The sequence below is a fragment of the Bacillus rossius genome, chromosome 8 (genome assembly GCF_032445375.1).
Source record: "Bacillus rossius redtenbacheri isolate Brsri chromosome 8, Brsri_v3, whole genome shotgun sequence".
Taxonomy (NCBI): Eukaryota; Metazoa; Arthropoda; class Insecta; order Phasmatodea; family Bacillidae; genus Bacillus; species Bacillus rossius.
The window spans coordinates 56,834,733-56,848,476 of NC_086336.1; the positions used below are offsets into that span (position 1 = coordinate 56,834,733).

Here is a 13,744-nt window from a genome sequence, read left to right on the forward strand (position 1 = left end):
TTTTGTTGAAAATAAAATAATATTTATGCTTAGCACGTTTCTCGCTCGTTAATCAAAACTATGTCTGGTGTAGCACCTCCTAGGGTACAGCAATGGGCAAGTATTATACAAAGCACGAATTCTGTGATATTTTTTGTATAAGGGCATAAGAAATTATGTCAATATTATCTCATTTTGTTGAAGTTTTGTTAAGTTTTCAAATTTTATGCACTTCAATTGCATTGGGTGGTTAAAGAATTTCAACAGAGAATCGCAGCTTTAAAAAGCCTTCAGGTTTTTAGCATAACAATCCACTTTTCTTTAATTTAACTTTTAATTTTTAACTTATAAAAAAATAAGTTTTTTAACAAAATCTTGACTTGAAGTTAGTCTCACTTCTAGATTTTTCTATAGAGGAATTTCTGCTGAGACTACAGCTTGCCTGCCAGATCCAAAGACTGCCATTACCATATCCAAGTGCCCTCTTGAGTATGCCATTTTTACTTGCTTAAAACCGACCAGCCCGTAAAGCAGTAAAAGGACATCATATAAGGTGAAGCTCTGCATTTTCTCTTTGATTACAATTTTGTCATCTCCAAATAGGTTGCACTAATGTTTGAAAAGAACATTTCATATATGTTTTTGCCCCTAAATCATGTGCTACTGTCAGCAGTCGATGCATTCCTTGAATGAATATTGGTATTTTCAATCCGTAACATCTAATACTTTCCACTTCCAAGCATGCATTTTTCTTGATAATGTAAAAGTGTTTATGGTTTCCTGCATGTCTAATGACCATGTTATTTTTTGTCTTGTTCTTCTTCAATTACTTTCACCTGCCACCTGTAATTTATTTCCTTGAAGTGCCCTTGTACCATAAAACTTTAATGTTCTATTCTACCAGATGCGTACCTTATTCTTACTTCTTGTATCAGATCTCATTTTGACAAGGCACTGAAAAACTTACACATGCATAAAATTTCTAAGTCATCCAATAAAGTTAATCATTCAATATAGTAGGCTAATCTGATAGTGGATTCTCACCTCATATCAGATGTTGACCTCTTACTGGAGGCTTACCTTGTATCAAAGGTCCTCAATAGAAGTGGTCTAACCTCACCTGATTATGCAGTAGTTAAAGAGGTCAGAAATACTAAGATAATGGTGAACTCTAAACAGTACAAAATTGATTTCCCAGTTCAATGTAAATAAAATTTAAATGAGTGACTACCAATAACCATCAATATTATTTTTTATTAGATATCTAGTTATTTTTGTGTTTAATGCAATCAATAAAGTAATAAAAAAAATTACATATTTGCAACTATTTTTCCTAATGGTTTTTTTCTAGTTACATACTTTGATAGCCGGAATTTCAGCAAGGCACAATTCTCCAGTTGAGAGTTCATAATTTTTTTTTTCCAATCCTCCAGGTACAGATTACAAACTTTTTAAGGTTTTTATCAGTAAGGAAATGAAATGGTTTTGTGGTTGTTATTGCCTCTGCAACATAAAATTTTACCATTCTACATTCTTCACTCTTTAAGGCTCATTCTCATAATCATGTTCTTAGAAAATCAACTATTTAATGGCTATTTTTGTAAATTCATCACAATTGTGTTGTTGTATTTTCTTTTTAATCACAAATTTATTCACAAGATATTTTCTAATGTTTAAGTAATGGCAAGTGTTCTTAATTTATTATATTTTACAGCGAGCATATAGCATACACTCAAAATCTGGTGACGAAATTTGCGACCAAAAAAGAAATGCTAAAGATCTATATGGAGTGAGAAATCTAAAGGAATACCGTATTTAATCGCATAATGTCCGCCATCGCATAATGTCCGCACAATTCTTTTTAAATACTTGAAATGGAATTTTTTTAAATCCGCATAAAGTCCGCACCAGACAAAGCAACCTTGGCCACCCTTGACAGGCACAGTAACGGGATGGAAATTTACCGACGCTGTCAACAATGCTTTGACCTTGAGTTGTTCATTTCTCCAGAGCGGTCGCTGAGAGGGTTTTGTAGCGTGGTGAAACCGTCCGGACTCAGAAACTCGCACTCCACTGCGTCACGCGAGTTGCAAGGGGATGGGCTATATATAGCAAAAGCCAGTACACGTCAACTCACACTACGTCACAAAGTAGGGGAGGTAGCGGAGAAGTGGTGGGGGTACGTGCGCACTGTTTTTTTATACACACAGTGGGCAAGGGACAGGGAGGGAGGCTCGCCGGCGCCGGCTAATGCAGACAGACATCTGCCCCGTGCTGTCAGTGGCCATCTCAATGAAAGATTAAAAAAATTTCTTTTCACACAAAGCGTTTATTTTGTGTAGGCTGGCTGCAGCTTCTGAAGGTAAGAGCGCACACGCGAGTGAGAGAAAAAAAAATGAGTAGCGTCTTCCACTAATTGCCGGCACCCAATTATCTCGACACCTGTCACATTTCTCACATCCGCTGCGGAGGGTCGCCAGTCACCAGCGCTCTGCTATTAAACTAATTATGAGAGAATAATTTTTTTACTCTACACAAAACGTAAAATTTTGAGGAAAAATTTTTTTTTCGGACTTCACCTCATAATGTCCGCACCCCATTTTTTTTTGTCAAAAATGTAGCCAAATTACTGCGGACATTATGCGAGTAAATACGGTAGTCCTTAACACCAAGGTATTAATGCCATGCACATCAATAATGAAGATGGTTTGTGAAACCAAGACCTGATATTATTTATCATCACCAAACATTGGTTTGCTAAACAGTCTCCAAGACTACAATATTCCAAATAACTAAGTAAAAAAAATTTCTGCACATAATTTTTTACACAAAGTTTCCTTTCAAAAACAGCTATACAAAATTTTTATAACAATTTTTACTTTTACATCAAAACAATACATAATCTGTGGAAATTTCAACTTTATATCTTTTTATTTATTTATCTATTTATGAGTAAAGGCCTGTCAGAGATGAAGTAGCAAAAACAATAGTTCTGCTATTGGCTAAGATATTCTAAAGACATCTGTGACAGTGGCGACTAGTTTTCTTTATTACGTTAATAATAATATATCCCAGACTAATGATACAGGTATAAAAGGAAACACAAATCTCAGCCATTTTTACTAGAGATTTATGAGACGGTACTAAATAACATTATAAAAGGTACCAGCTCCGACAGCTAATATGCAGCCTACACTAATTTCTAGCTAAAATGACAAGTCAAGCATAGGCACAATCATTTTAAATCACCCACACATCATGACTTTCCTTGTAACTCTGAGTCAATTTCAATAATACAGAACTCGTTTGAGCAACCAGAAAAATTGACACCTTTAAGTAACAAGCTATAAAAACACGAGCAATCCAGTCCTACGAAGCACGCTCGTTTCAAATTTCAATGCAGATTCGTACACACACACACAGCTACCACATACGTACCTTATCTGCCACACAATGTGTACTGCTTGCAATGGAAGAGTTTAACAAAGAGAGAATAGATCTAAGTATTAAATGAAATATGAGAATATTTCCACACCTTGTTTGCATCAGGCCTGGGCTGCTGTGTCACAGGTCCGTCTTTACTCGACGAGGGGTTCTTCTACAAACAAAGGAAGCCAACCAAAACTCAGTTCATTGCTATGAGGACTAAAGAAAGAAGTACTAACAAAACAATGATTTGGAAGGGATTTGGAGAGGGAGGGGGAGGATGGAAAATGAGGTTTGGCTTCTGGAGGAGAAAAAAAAAAGCTATGCATACCAAAACACTTGACAAGTAAAATAAAAAAAAAACATTAGTACGTATGAAGAAAAGAGAGAAACAAAAAAAACAACTAAGGAGCTATCAGGGAGATCCTACAACTTCAAACCAAGCAGTTCATGTTTAATTTAGGCACCATTTAATAATTTAAACACATTAATCATACGCTGAAACATTAATTCACAACATAAAAAAAGGCAAAGTAACTCATCAGAGCAACGAATGCTTAGGTGAAAACATGAACTGTCGATGGTAACACGTAAAAATATTAACCATGCAGACATCTGATCTGTAAATGAACAACAGGAGACCAGCTGTTCAAAGAATGCATGCTACAGCCATTACATACCAACTAGTTTGATGCAACATCACTTCCGCTGGCAGATCAGCACTGATGAAAGGTATTATATATTTATAGTATTCCCAGAAATCACAATAGTTCATAGCAAAAAGAACAAGCAGCTTAAAAAAATAACAACTTATATTTAAAATAGAATTAAAACAATTAAAAATTTTAACACTACGTAAATATATGCATTCAACATAAAAATTCATATAATGCAAGCTAGACTTCATTTAAAATACATAGAAAAGTACAAAGTAGTTATTTTTTACTGATAAAAAAAACACTGAAACTCAAATTCTTTACATTCCTATTCCCTCTGATACACATATCAAATTTTGGAATCATTCTCCATATTTTTCGGTGTGTAATAAAATTAATTTATACATGTTTGAAGCGCTTAAAAGTCGCTACTCATTTTATATAAGGTTGTCTCATTGTACTATTGCTTGGAGTCTCAATAAATGACATGGAAAGTAAAGTGGGGAAGAATACTTAATTAATTTTCAGAATGACTACAACTTGACCCAGTTTATTTTACTTGTATTTACAATTACAACTGCAGCTGTGTTTGGGTGTTTGTTGTGGTCTTTAGGCTGGATCGCTTTATATTATATGCTTTCTTTTTCTATACTGCAGAGTTTATAGACAAGGTAGTCAACATGTTCTAGGCAGACCTCTCCCTTCTTTCTCTGTCAAGTCTATTCTATTACATCAGTGACATCTGGCCGATTCTAGTGGGCCATTAACTTGGACTTTTAAATTCTTCCTTCCTGTGTCTGGATGTCAAGCCTTAGGTACTCGTCAGAGTGAGCACACCGAATGCAGTTTTAAAAAAAACATAAAGCCTTTTGGATCAGCATTTTCTCTGACCTTGGAAACTTCTAAGATTATACTAGCAGATGCACACGCGCACACACACTGGCCATCCTTATGCTCACATATTTTACCCACGAATATCAAACAAAAAATTTTTTTGACTGCATGTGGATAAGCACTCAGGGCCAAGTGGTCTCATTACTTGTATGAGGTGGGCATTTATTTTCCCATTTTCATTCCTGAGAAGCTGACTTTGAGCTACATCTTACATGCTAGAAAATACAGTATTAGCATTAAAAACCAACAGATGCTACACAGAAAAAAATTATTCTGTATGAAGTGTACAATGAACTAAATCAAAAAATTATAATTATTTTATTTTTGCAAAAAAAAAAAAAAAAAACATGCCTGCTGATGCCACAAATTGCTGAATTAAAATCAAAATTAAATTCTATAAATATACAAATATGCAGTGATGTTCTACAGTACTAACAAGCAAACACTAATCCTTACCTTCATTTTCCCAGAGCCAAAAATGTTGCCTGTTGTATAAACTACTTAATAAGTTTTCACTGAAGAGAAAAGATTATTGTTTGTTTTCTTTGTACGATCACAAGCAGTGTAGCAATAGTTTGCATTACAAAACATGCTGGAAACATGCTAATTGCTTGAGCTGATGAGACACATCCTATTTTTAGGTCTCGTGTGTGTTAGCCCAGACAATAATGGACACACTGGATGGTGTGATATATTAATTCTCTGTCTACACACACTGAACTAAAAAATTAAAAATTAACATCCTACCCCCACCCAATTTTTCTGGTTTACTTACCTTTAATATCCACCTTCCTTGAAACTTATGTAATTTTAATTTTCATGGCAAACACAGAAAATGTTAACATTTCTATATCTATAATAGCTTTTCTATCTCAGTTACAAAATAAAGTAAAAAGTCTTCAGTTTAATCCGGCATTCTATGATTCAGCATCAATCGAGCCAGTCATATTCATATTTTTTTTAGTTGATTCTATCTTTTTCATAACATACAGTTTATATAATGAGAACCTCAAGATCTTATAAAAATCTATTACAGGATCAAGGTCCAATTTTTACTCTGAATTAATCCGCACACAATTACGCTACACAAAAGGTGGCTACTTACCTTGCACCAAATTTAGATGGACACCTGATGGACCTTCATATTCAGACTCACAACCAGATACATCACAAAGAGCCTGTAACTACTCATACCTTATATTTATATGTTTCAGTGGAAGGCATCATTAGAATTTAGTCAAAGTATACCAGATTCCCTTCTTAGTCGACACAGGCATTCCCAGCTTTCCTTTTACGTATAGTGTTAGAGACTTGTGAGGCAGTTTTTCTACCAGCATTTTTATATCACCCAGCAGCCTCACAGATGATACCTCATAGATGATACTGCTCTCTCAACTCAACAGAACCTGCAATACCTTGTCAACAAGCAAAGCACTCTAACTACAGGAAAGAAAACCCTACAAAAATACAAAAAAAAGCACACACCAAATCAAAAACAATAACATCCATTTCTTGCGAAAGAAGAAAACAAAGCCATAATTAAGTATCCCTTACCTGTTCAAATGATGTGTACTTAAATGCACTTTACTATGCCAATAATCTCTTTTATCCACTTTGTAACTTAAAGATCTGCCATTCATAATTTTTTTTTTCATAAATAGAACGCTAGGTATATTCTGTTCCAATCAACAAATATCTTAAATATGTGCACTACACATGAAAACATATTCAAAGCATAAGAAATACAAAAACAAAAGGTGAGACAGTAATCCTATCTAAGTAATCACTATCTAAGATGCTTCAAACCCTTTAATGCTATCTTTAATGAAACTGTCAAACTTGAAAGAAGAAGGAGAAGGTAGGGGAGGGGGGGGAGTTGCTTTTTTTTATTCATCAACAGCTCCCATGCCCATCAGTCAAACTCTTCATCACCTTGGTCAGTATTGTCCACCCTCCCCACCCATGGCCGTCTCTTCCAGCTATTCCTTACGCTAATGAACTCCTTCTCGAGCCTCCACCAAGCAGAATCCCCAACAGTCGAAATGCAAAGAAACATCGCGACGCTCACAATGCTCCTGTACCACCACAGGAGAAACAGCCACCACCGCCACGACAGTAACCACTTCCACAAGCCACCAGTGCGTGCCACGTCACATGATGAACGAACCCCAGCGAACCTACCACGAGTGTAAGTTAACGGTCCCTATACTAGAGCTGATGGTTGTGTTGCTGGTTTAGTGCTGGTTGAAGCATGCAAGAGCCCGTAGCCATCTTGCCAATGAACTCAAGTTCAATTTTGTTTTGAGAGAGAAATGCCTCTTTTCCTCAGATGCTTCCCAAAACCATTTAAAATTGCATTAAACAACTCATCACACGAAATAGGAAAGAAATTCCTCTATACTACCAAGTTTAATTAAAACACATGCTAAAATCATGTTGCACCAGAACAACACTATCGTAACCAAAAAAAATTGGTTTTAGTAAATGGATTTAAAGTTTTGAGGTTTAATACTAAATTATTACGGAACAGGAAAACTTAAGATAATGTATTATGAGCTTGTATTTTTTTTCCTCATGGCAATTTAAATGAGAACATAGTTCAATGTTAACTCACTATCATCGATACTATTAAAAATTCAGTATTCAAAAGATATTCTTGTCTACATTACAACTTTTGACAATAGATGTTATTTCTGATAAATTACTTTAAACTATTTAGCCTGCACAATAACAACATGAATCTAGTTAAATTTTCATTGATATTATAAATAAAATACTGTAGCTCGTAAATACCACAAATAACTTAACACTACAATTACACAATATTTTTAACAGTCTTAAGGTATTTTTAATTGGGTTTCCAAATTATCTGCTGAACTAATGCTATGGTTTTAGACATAGCACACATTTAGGTATGATGCTAATGCAACATTGATATATCAAACAACCAAAATTTGCTGATATAAACACACATTTCATTGTGAAAATATGATTTTAGATAGTATTGTTGCAATAATATTGCTGGTCAGCAGATAAAACATAATGATAGATTGAATTTTCAAATTAATGATGACTTAATGAACGAAAAGATGAGAAAGGATTCCAGTGCTGTGAAGTAATAGCAGATTTTCAGTGATTTATCATTGTTTTCGAAATCCGGTTATAGAGCTATTTATCACAGAAATAGAATAACTTAATGACGCATCAGAAACATAGTGTTTCAGTGCTTCGTAAGATAAACCTCATGCGTATAGTCGATTTTCTGACGGATCCATACACAGCAAGATATTTTTGTGAATTTTTCGTGAGCTAAACCCAGTTTAATCTTACTAGGTGTGCTATGAAAAATGAATTAACTCTAATAGCAAGGAGATTCACAAAATCAAGCATGCAATGATTGCATTATCAAATTATATTTAGGAAGTATACCTTCAGTAACGTTCATAATAACAGATATACAAATTCTGATCATTAATTACCTTTGTTCTAGTTGCTTTGAACGCGTTTAATTTTTTTTAACATTTCAGTGGATGGATAAGCTGGTTACTCTACAAGCGAATTTAATTATTTTGTCGTGCTAGCGTTTGGTGTCCCCTCCGAGGGGCGGAGCGCAGTGGCGGGGGGAAGGAGCACTCACATGGAGGGTGTGGTAGTCCCCGGTCTCCTCCGGCTGGCGCGGCTTGCACTTGCCGCAGCAGAAGTTGCAGCAGCAGCAGCAGCAGCAGCACAGGTAGCAGCCCGTCACGATTCCGCAGAACACGATCAGGGCCTGCCGACACAGCAGTCACAGCGCACGATGGCTCAAACATTCCCGCTGCGCAGTCGACCCTCACTTCAATGTACCTGAGAAACCTTCCAATAACGCACACATGATAATCGTCAACACATTAAGGGGGGAGTAATATAATATATATAGTGCATTCTCGCTAATTAGAACACTTATTAATTCTTTGTAATGGTCCTCTTATAGCCAAGTAGGTTTTACAATATGAAAATGGTAAATACTTCTGCTGACATGTTGCAAGTTCGAATTCATGTAGGCCAAGATATTTTATGTTTAATTCAACAGGTGTTAGTTAACATTAATTGGAAAGCACTAATGAAATATACATGAAATCTCCAAAATACATAAAGTTTTTCAATGGTTTCAAGCTAAATAACCTATATTAATTTCACAATTCTGAAAAAAAAACATTTTTTGTGTGCATACTGGAATCATGGACACGAGCTAAATTATTTGTACCTTAATCTCAATGGCAAATATTTTTATTTTCAACCATGAGAAGTGTTTATTCATGCAATCATCCCCAGAGAATAGTTGCAGTAAAAATATAAAAAATGACTGTTTTCAGTGTGTGGACTGGGGTTGGGGTGTTTTCCAAAATCATGGATAAGTGAAGCGTGAGTAGCAGTGACTTTAATGTTCTGAGTATTTGTAATTAGAATTCATATACCTTTGTGTAAAATTTGGATGCAATTGTACTTGTATCAGGGCTGCCACCAAGGTGAAGGTGTAGAAAAACAATATTTATTACTATGTATCTCTGTCAACAAAAATGACCAAAAACTGACGTAAAAACTCTAAGATTCTGAAACTAAGTTACTGCTCATTTTTCATTTGGACATACGGTGGAATCGGCAAGCAAAATGCTACCATCACCATCCATACACCGCTCCTTGCATTAGCACTGCTGCTTCTCTTAACGTTCCACTACGACCACTATGACCACTATCTGTTCCTCCAGTCTCCCTTGAGGCTGTAGTCTTTTAACTTCAACATTTGAAAATGATGGTCCCGATGTTACGGCATTCAGTGTTGCGGACATCTTCAAAAGCGGTCGACTACTTAAGGCCTGGTGTACTGGCACATTATTTATAACAGGCCGTTCACTGCCGAGCTGCAATTGGTCCCTGAGGACGGCTATGATTCGAGACCAACCTGGATGAATCTGCTTAGTAGGTGCAGCAATACTGACTGTAGCTAATTCTTGGATGGGGACTACTCATGGTTATGACAAAAAAAAATAATTCCAAATACTACAGTCTGTAACCATCTTCTTTGTTGATGTTATTTGGGTGTATTGAATTTTTTACACCACCCTAATTAATTTGTAACTATAACTTAGTCACAATCCGCTGGGCTTGGTCAAAGTGTATTACTTGTCCTATTTTATTGGAGTCATGTTGGTTGGTCCCCCAGAGAAACCATCAAAACTCTCTGTGAAATTTTTTTTATAAATACTGTGCCAAAACAACAGGTCTCAGATGTTAATTAATTACTCTTGAACATATCTGCTACAAGGTATGCTGATACATTGGGCACATTATCTTTTTCTCAAACGTGGTTTCAACACAGAGGTAAATATGAAGTTAGTAACTCTGCCACCAAAGCCTACAACCTAGATCTATGAAAATTTACCTGAATTGAATTTTTTTTTTAATGTTTTGTGCTGAAAGAGGAATGTTAGGATAAAACCTCTGTGTAACAGTTTGATCCAAAATGTATTTCTCCAACAAAAATAATTAGGAATATTCTGGGTACATAATTTTAACAACCACATATAGAAACGTGAGAAATAAATATGTATTCAATCAAAATAGCTTAGAAATTACCAATATTTTCTAAAGATCCAAAAAGAGTGTACAGACACAGTGACATAAGCAAGAGTGCTCAATATGCACATGCAAATTTATTTATTTATTGTATTTTTGAAGGAAACATGTTTAAATCAATCTTTTCAAAATTTGAAATGCACAAAAATACAGTTTAACAGTGTCGATCTAAATCTAAATCAGATAATCTGTGCAAGCAACACAAATTTTGGCATTAAAAAGTTAACTGCAATATTCACGACTAACTTTACTTTGATCATAAGATGTAGAGTTAGTCACGTCAAATGTAACCAATGCTAACCTTAATTGCAAAAACTGGGTTGGCCAGAGACTTTGGGGAAAAGTCAATACAAGGCCACATATTTACAGAACAGGTCCTTTATACTGAACAATATTCATCACCTATCGGCTCCGTCATGCAGAGCAACTCATTGGGTTATCAAGCAAACATGTGATTGCTGTATTGTACAGTGAGATTGTAGTAATCCTACAATGTGCATTTTTTTTGTCCTAACATGTTTGTTTACAGTTTTAGCTCTCTCTGATCATCGTGCAAACACTATTATTTTTATTATTTTTCAATTTATCTGCTCTTTATTGGTTTGGGTTATCTGGGGACCCAGAGTCTAATGTAGTCGATTTGTTTTCCAACACTAGCATTAATATCACACTACTTAAAGACTTATCAATAACAGGAAAGAGAGGATGTACATATTAAACATATGCACTGTTTATTTTTTGAATGGGAACAAATCATTGCAATAAAAATTCCCAGATCATTCATTCAGTCAAGACTAAATGCACATCGGATAGATCACTGGCCAGGTATGCTACATGACAACACATTTTACTGTGAAGAGCAACAAAACTGAAAGGTACACTATTCTTAGGAATGCTGAGATAAGATTCCTAAACCCATTCCGCAGCATGCGTTATCTAAGATACATAAGCACTCCCAATCTTCTACATTATGATAAGGTACAAATTTTTAAGAAATGTTTACACAGAGTCCACGTGAACCACTTTTAAGAAATGAAACTACTTACCTAGATTCAAATTTAGATTTAGCAAACCACTTCACAAAATACTCAAGAAAACCAAATTTGTAAAAAAAATATCTCTGCATTGCTTTAAAGTATTCACTTTTCTTTTAATTAAGTTTCCAACTGTACAAGCAGTGCCGTGTTAAAAAAAAAAAATTGGCCTGATATTTATTGAAACCAAGGTTCGAATTCTAATGCATCACAATTTTGGTTAACCAAGAATTCCAAGAATCACTCCAAGCAAACACATGACAGATTCCTCACCCCCCCCCCCCCCTCCTACTTTTCTTCATAGTGTTCATTTATAAAGGTATAGGTAAATTATTATGTTATCAATTGACCCTGCTTCTTTTGAGCAACATTATTGTTTGTTGTTCCTATTTCTTAATCAATTTCTTCAGCCTCCATGAATGGTGTGCATAGTTTTTATTTTTATGGTACCTACATGTCTTGTAGCTCAAAACAACCAAAACCACTGCAACCATTTCCTGTAACACTGCGTAACCAAAAATTCCAGTCTGAAAAAAAAATTTAATAAAAATAAATAAGATACGGATAATTAACAGGACACGAACTTATGGTTAAAGTACATAATAGTTATGAGGCATTAAGATACTACAAAGTATGAAAATTTAATGATACTATTTTGTTATTAAGATATTGTCAATTTCCCTGTGTTTTCCAGGTTATTAAGAAACCTTATTAATTTCATGAGTTTCCCAGTCTGCAGAAACCCTGAAATTTAAGGGGTGTGCCCCATTCCAGGTCATTATTTTATATGTATGTTCCACATGGTGAAACATGTCAACTATTTGAGAGGCTGAAATTGAACCAAATTTAAAAAATACTTATATTGACTGCATGCCTTTTTGCATAATTACCTGGCTAAGTTGCTTTTTTAGCATTTTTGTGCAGAATGGATAACGAAAATGAAATGAAATATTAAAAAAATTGGAAATTTTTAGGTTAAAAGAAAATTTTAAAAGTAATATGTGATAGGGTTTAATTTCTTTCAGAAAAAAATATTTATTTTTACCTAGCCTTTTAAAATCCTTAGAATATTTACAATTTCAAAAGGCTAAATATAATTAAATTAATTCTTCTGAAAGAAATTTAAAGCATATCACGCAGTAGCCACTAGCATTGCATTTAAATCCAAACATTTGAGGCGTTTGACACGCCTCCGTTGGCATTTACCTTTGCTTACTTAAATTTATATTTTGAAATTTCCTTTAACTGGTTTGTTAATTTTGTTTGCTCCAATGCTTAATTATGGATACGCCTTTTTTTTGTCTTGCTTAAAACGCCCTGTAATGTGCCTCAACGGAGGCGTGTCAAACGCCTAAATACCCGTTAAGGCACATTACAGGGCGTTTTAAGCAAGACAAAAAAAGGTGTATCCATAATTAAGCATTGGAGCAAACAATATTAACAAACCAGTTAAAGGAAATTTCAAAATATAAATTTAAGTAAGCAAAGGTAAATGCCAACGGAGGCGTGTCAAAAGCCTCACATTTTCATTTAATAATTTACATTGGGTTCTCCTTATCCACACTGCAAAACAATGTTAAAAATTCTACTCTGCCAGCTAATTATGCAAAATGTATGAATTATACATTTTTTTGTAACTTCGGCCACTCAAAAAGTCTACAAGTTCAACAGTGTTAAACGTAAATTAAAAATAATAACTTGGAATAGGACATACTCCCTTAAATTGCACCCAACTGGAGAAGTCCTTTGTTTACATTCAGATGTAACAAATTTATTCAACCAAGCTCCAGCCATTGACACTAGGGAACATTACTGTAAACTGCCAACTATTTTGGTGAAACTGTAGCTTTCGCTAAATCAACCAGTTCGCTGAATCAACTTGCTTGGCCGTGGGTCGTCACGTCCTGGTAAGCGAGACGGCCTTAAGGGAAAACCAATGAAGTTTGACAAAGCCTTCTGACGTGAAAACCTCCCATTACAAGAGCAGCATTCCAATACATAATAAGAGTGCATTAGACAGCATTATAAACGTGAATAGTATGATACAAGATTCATAATTCTTTCAAGAAATCTTAACATGCAGTGTGTAAACTATCATTTGTTCATTGGAAATGCTCATTACCAGCTTCTAGAAAAAAGAAA

At 34.9% G+C, this 13,744-nt stretch overlaps 1 protein-coding gene across 2 annotated transcripts in view; it reads right to left on the bottom strand.

Moving 5' to 3' along the window:
* Positions 1-13,744, bottom strand: part of LOC134534982 (dnaJ homolog subfamily C member 5) — a 46,610-nt gene that overhangs the window by 24,488 nt on the left and 8,378 nt on the right. For both annotated transcript variants that reach the window (XM_063373766.1, XM_063373767.1), the window contains exons 4-5: positions 8,593-8,724; positions 3,515-3,577 (exon numbers count right to left, since the gene is read on the bottom strand). In XM_063373766.1, coding sequence (XP_063229836.1) covers positions 3,515-3,577; positions 8,593-8,724 — 195 coding nt within the window. The remainder of the gene's footprint in view (positions 1-3,514; positions 3,578-8,592; positions 8,725-13,744) is intronic.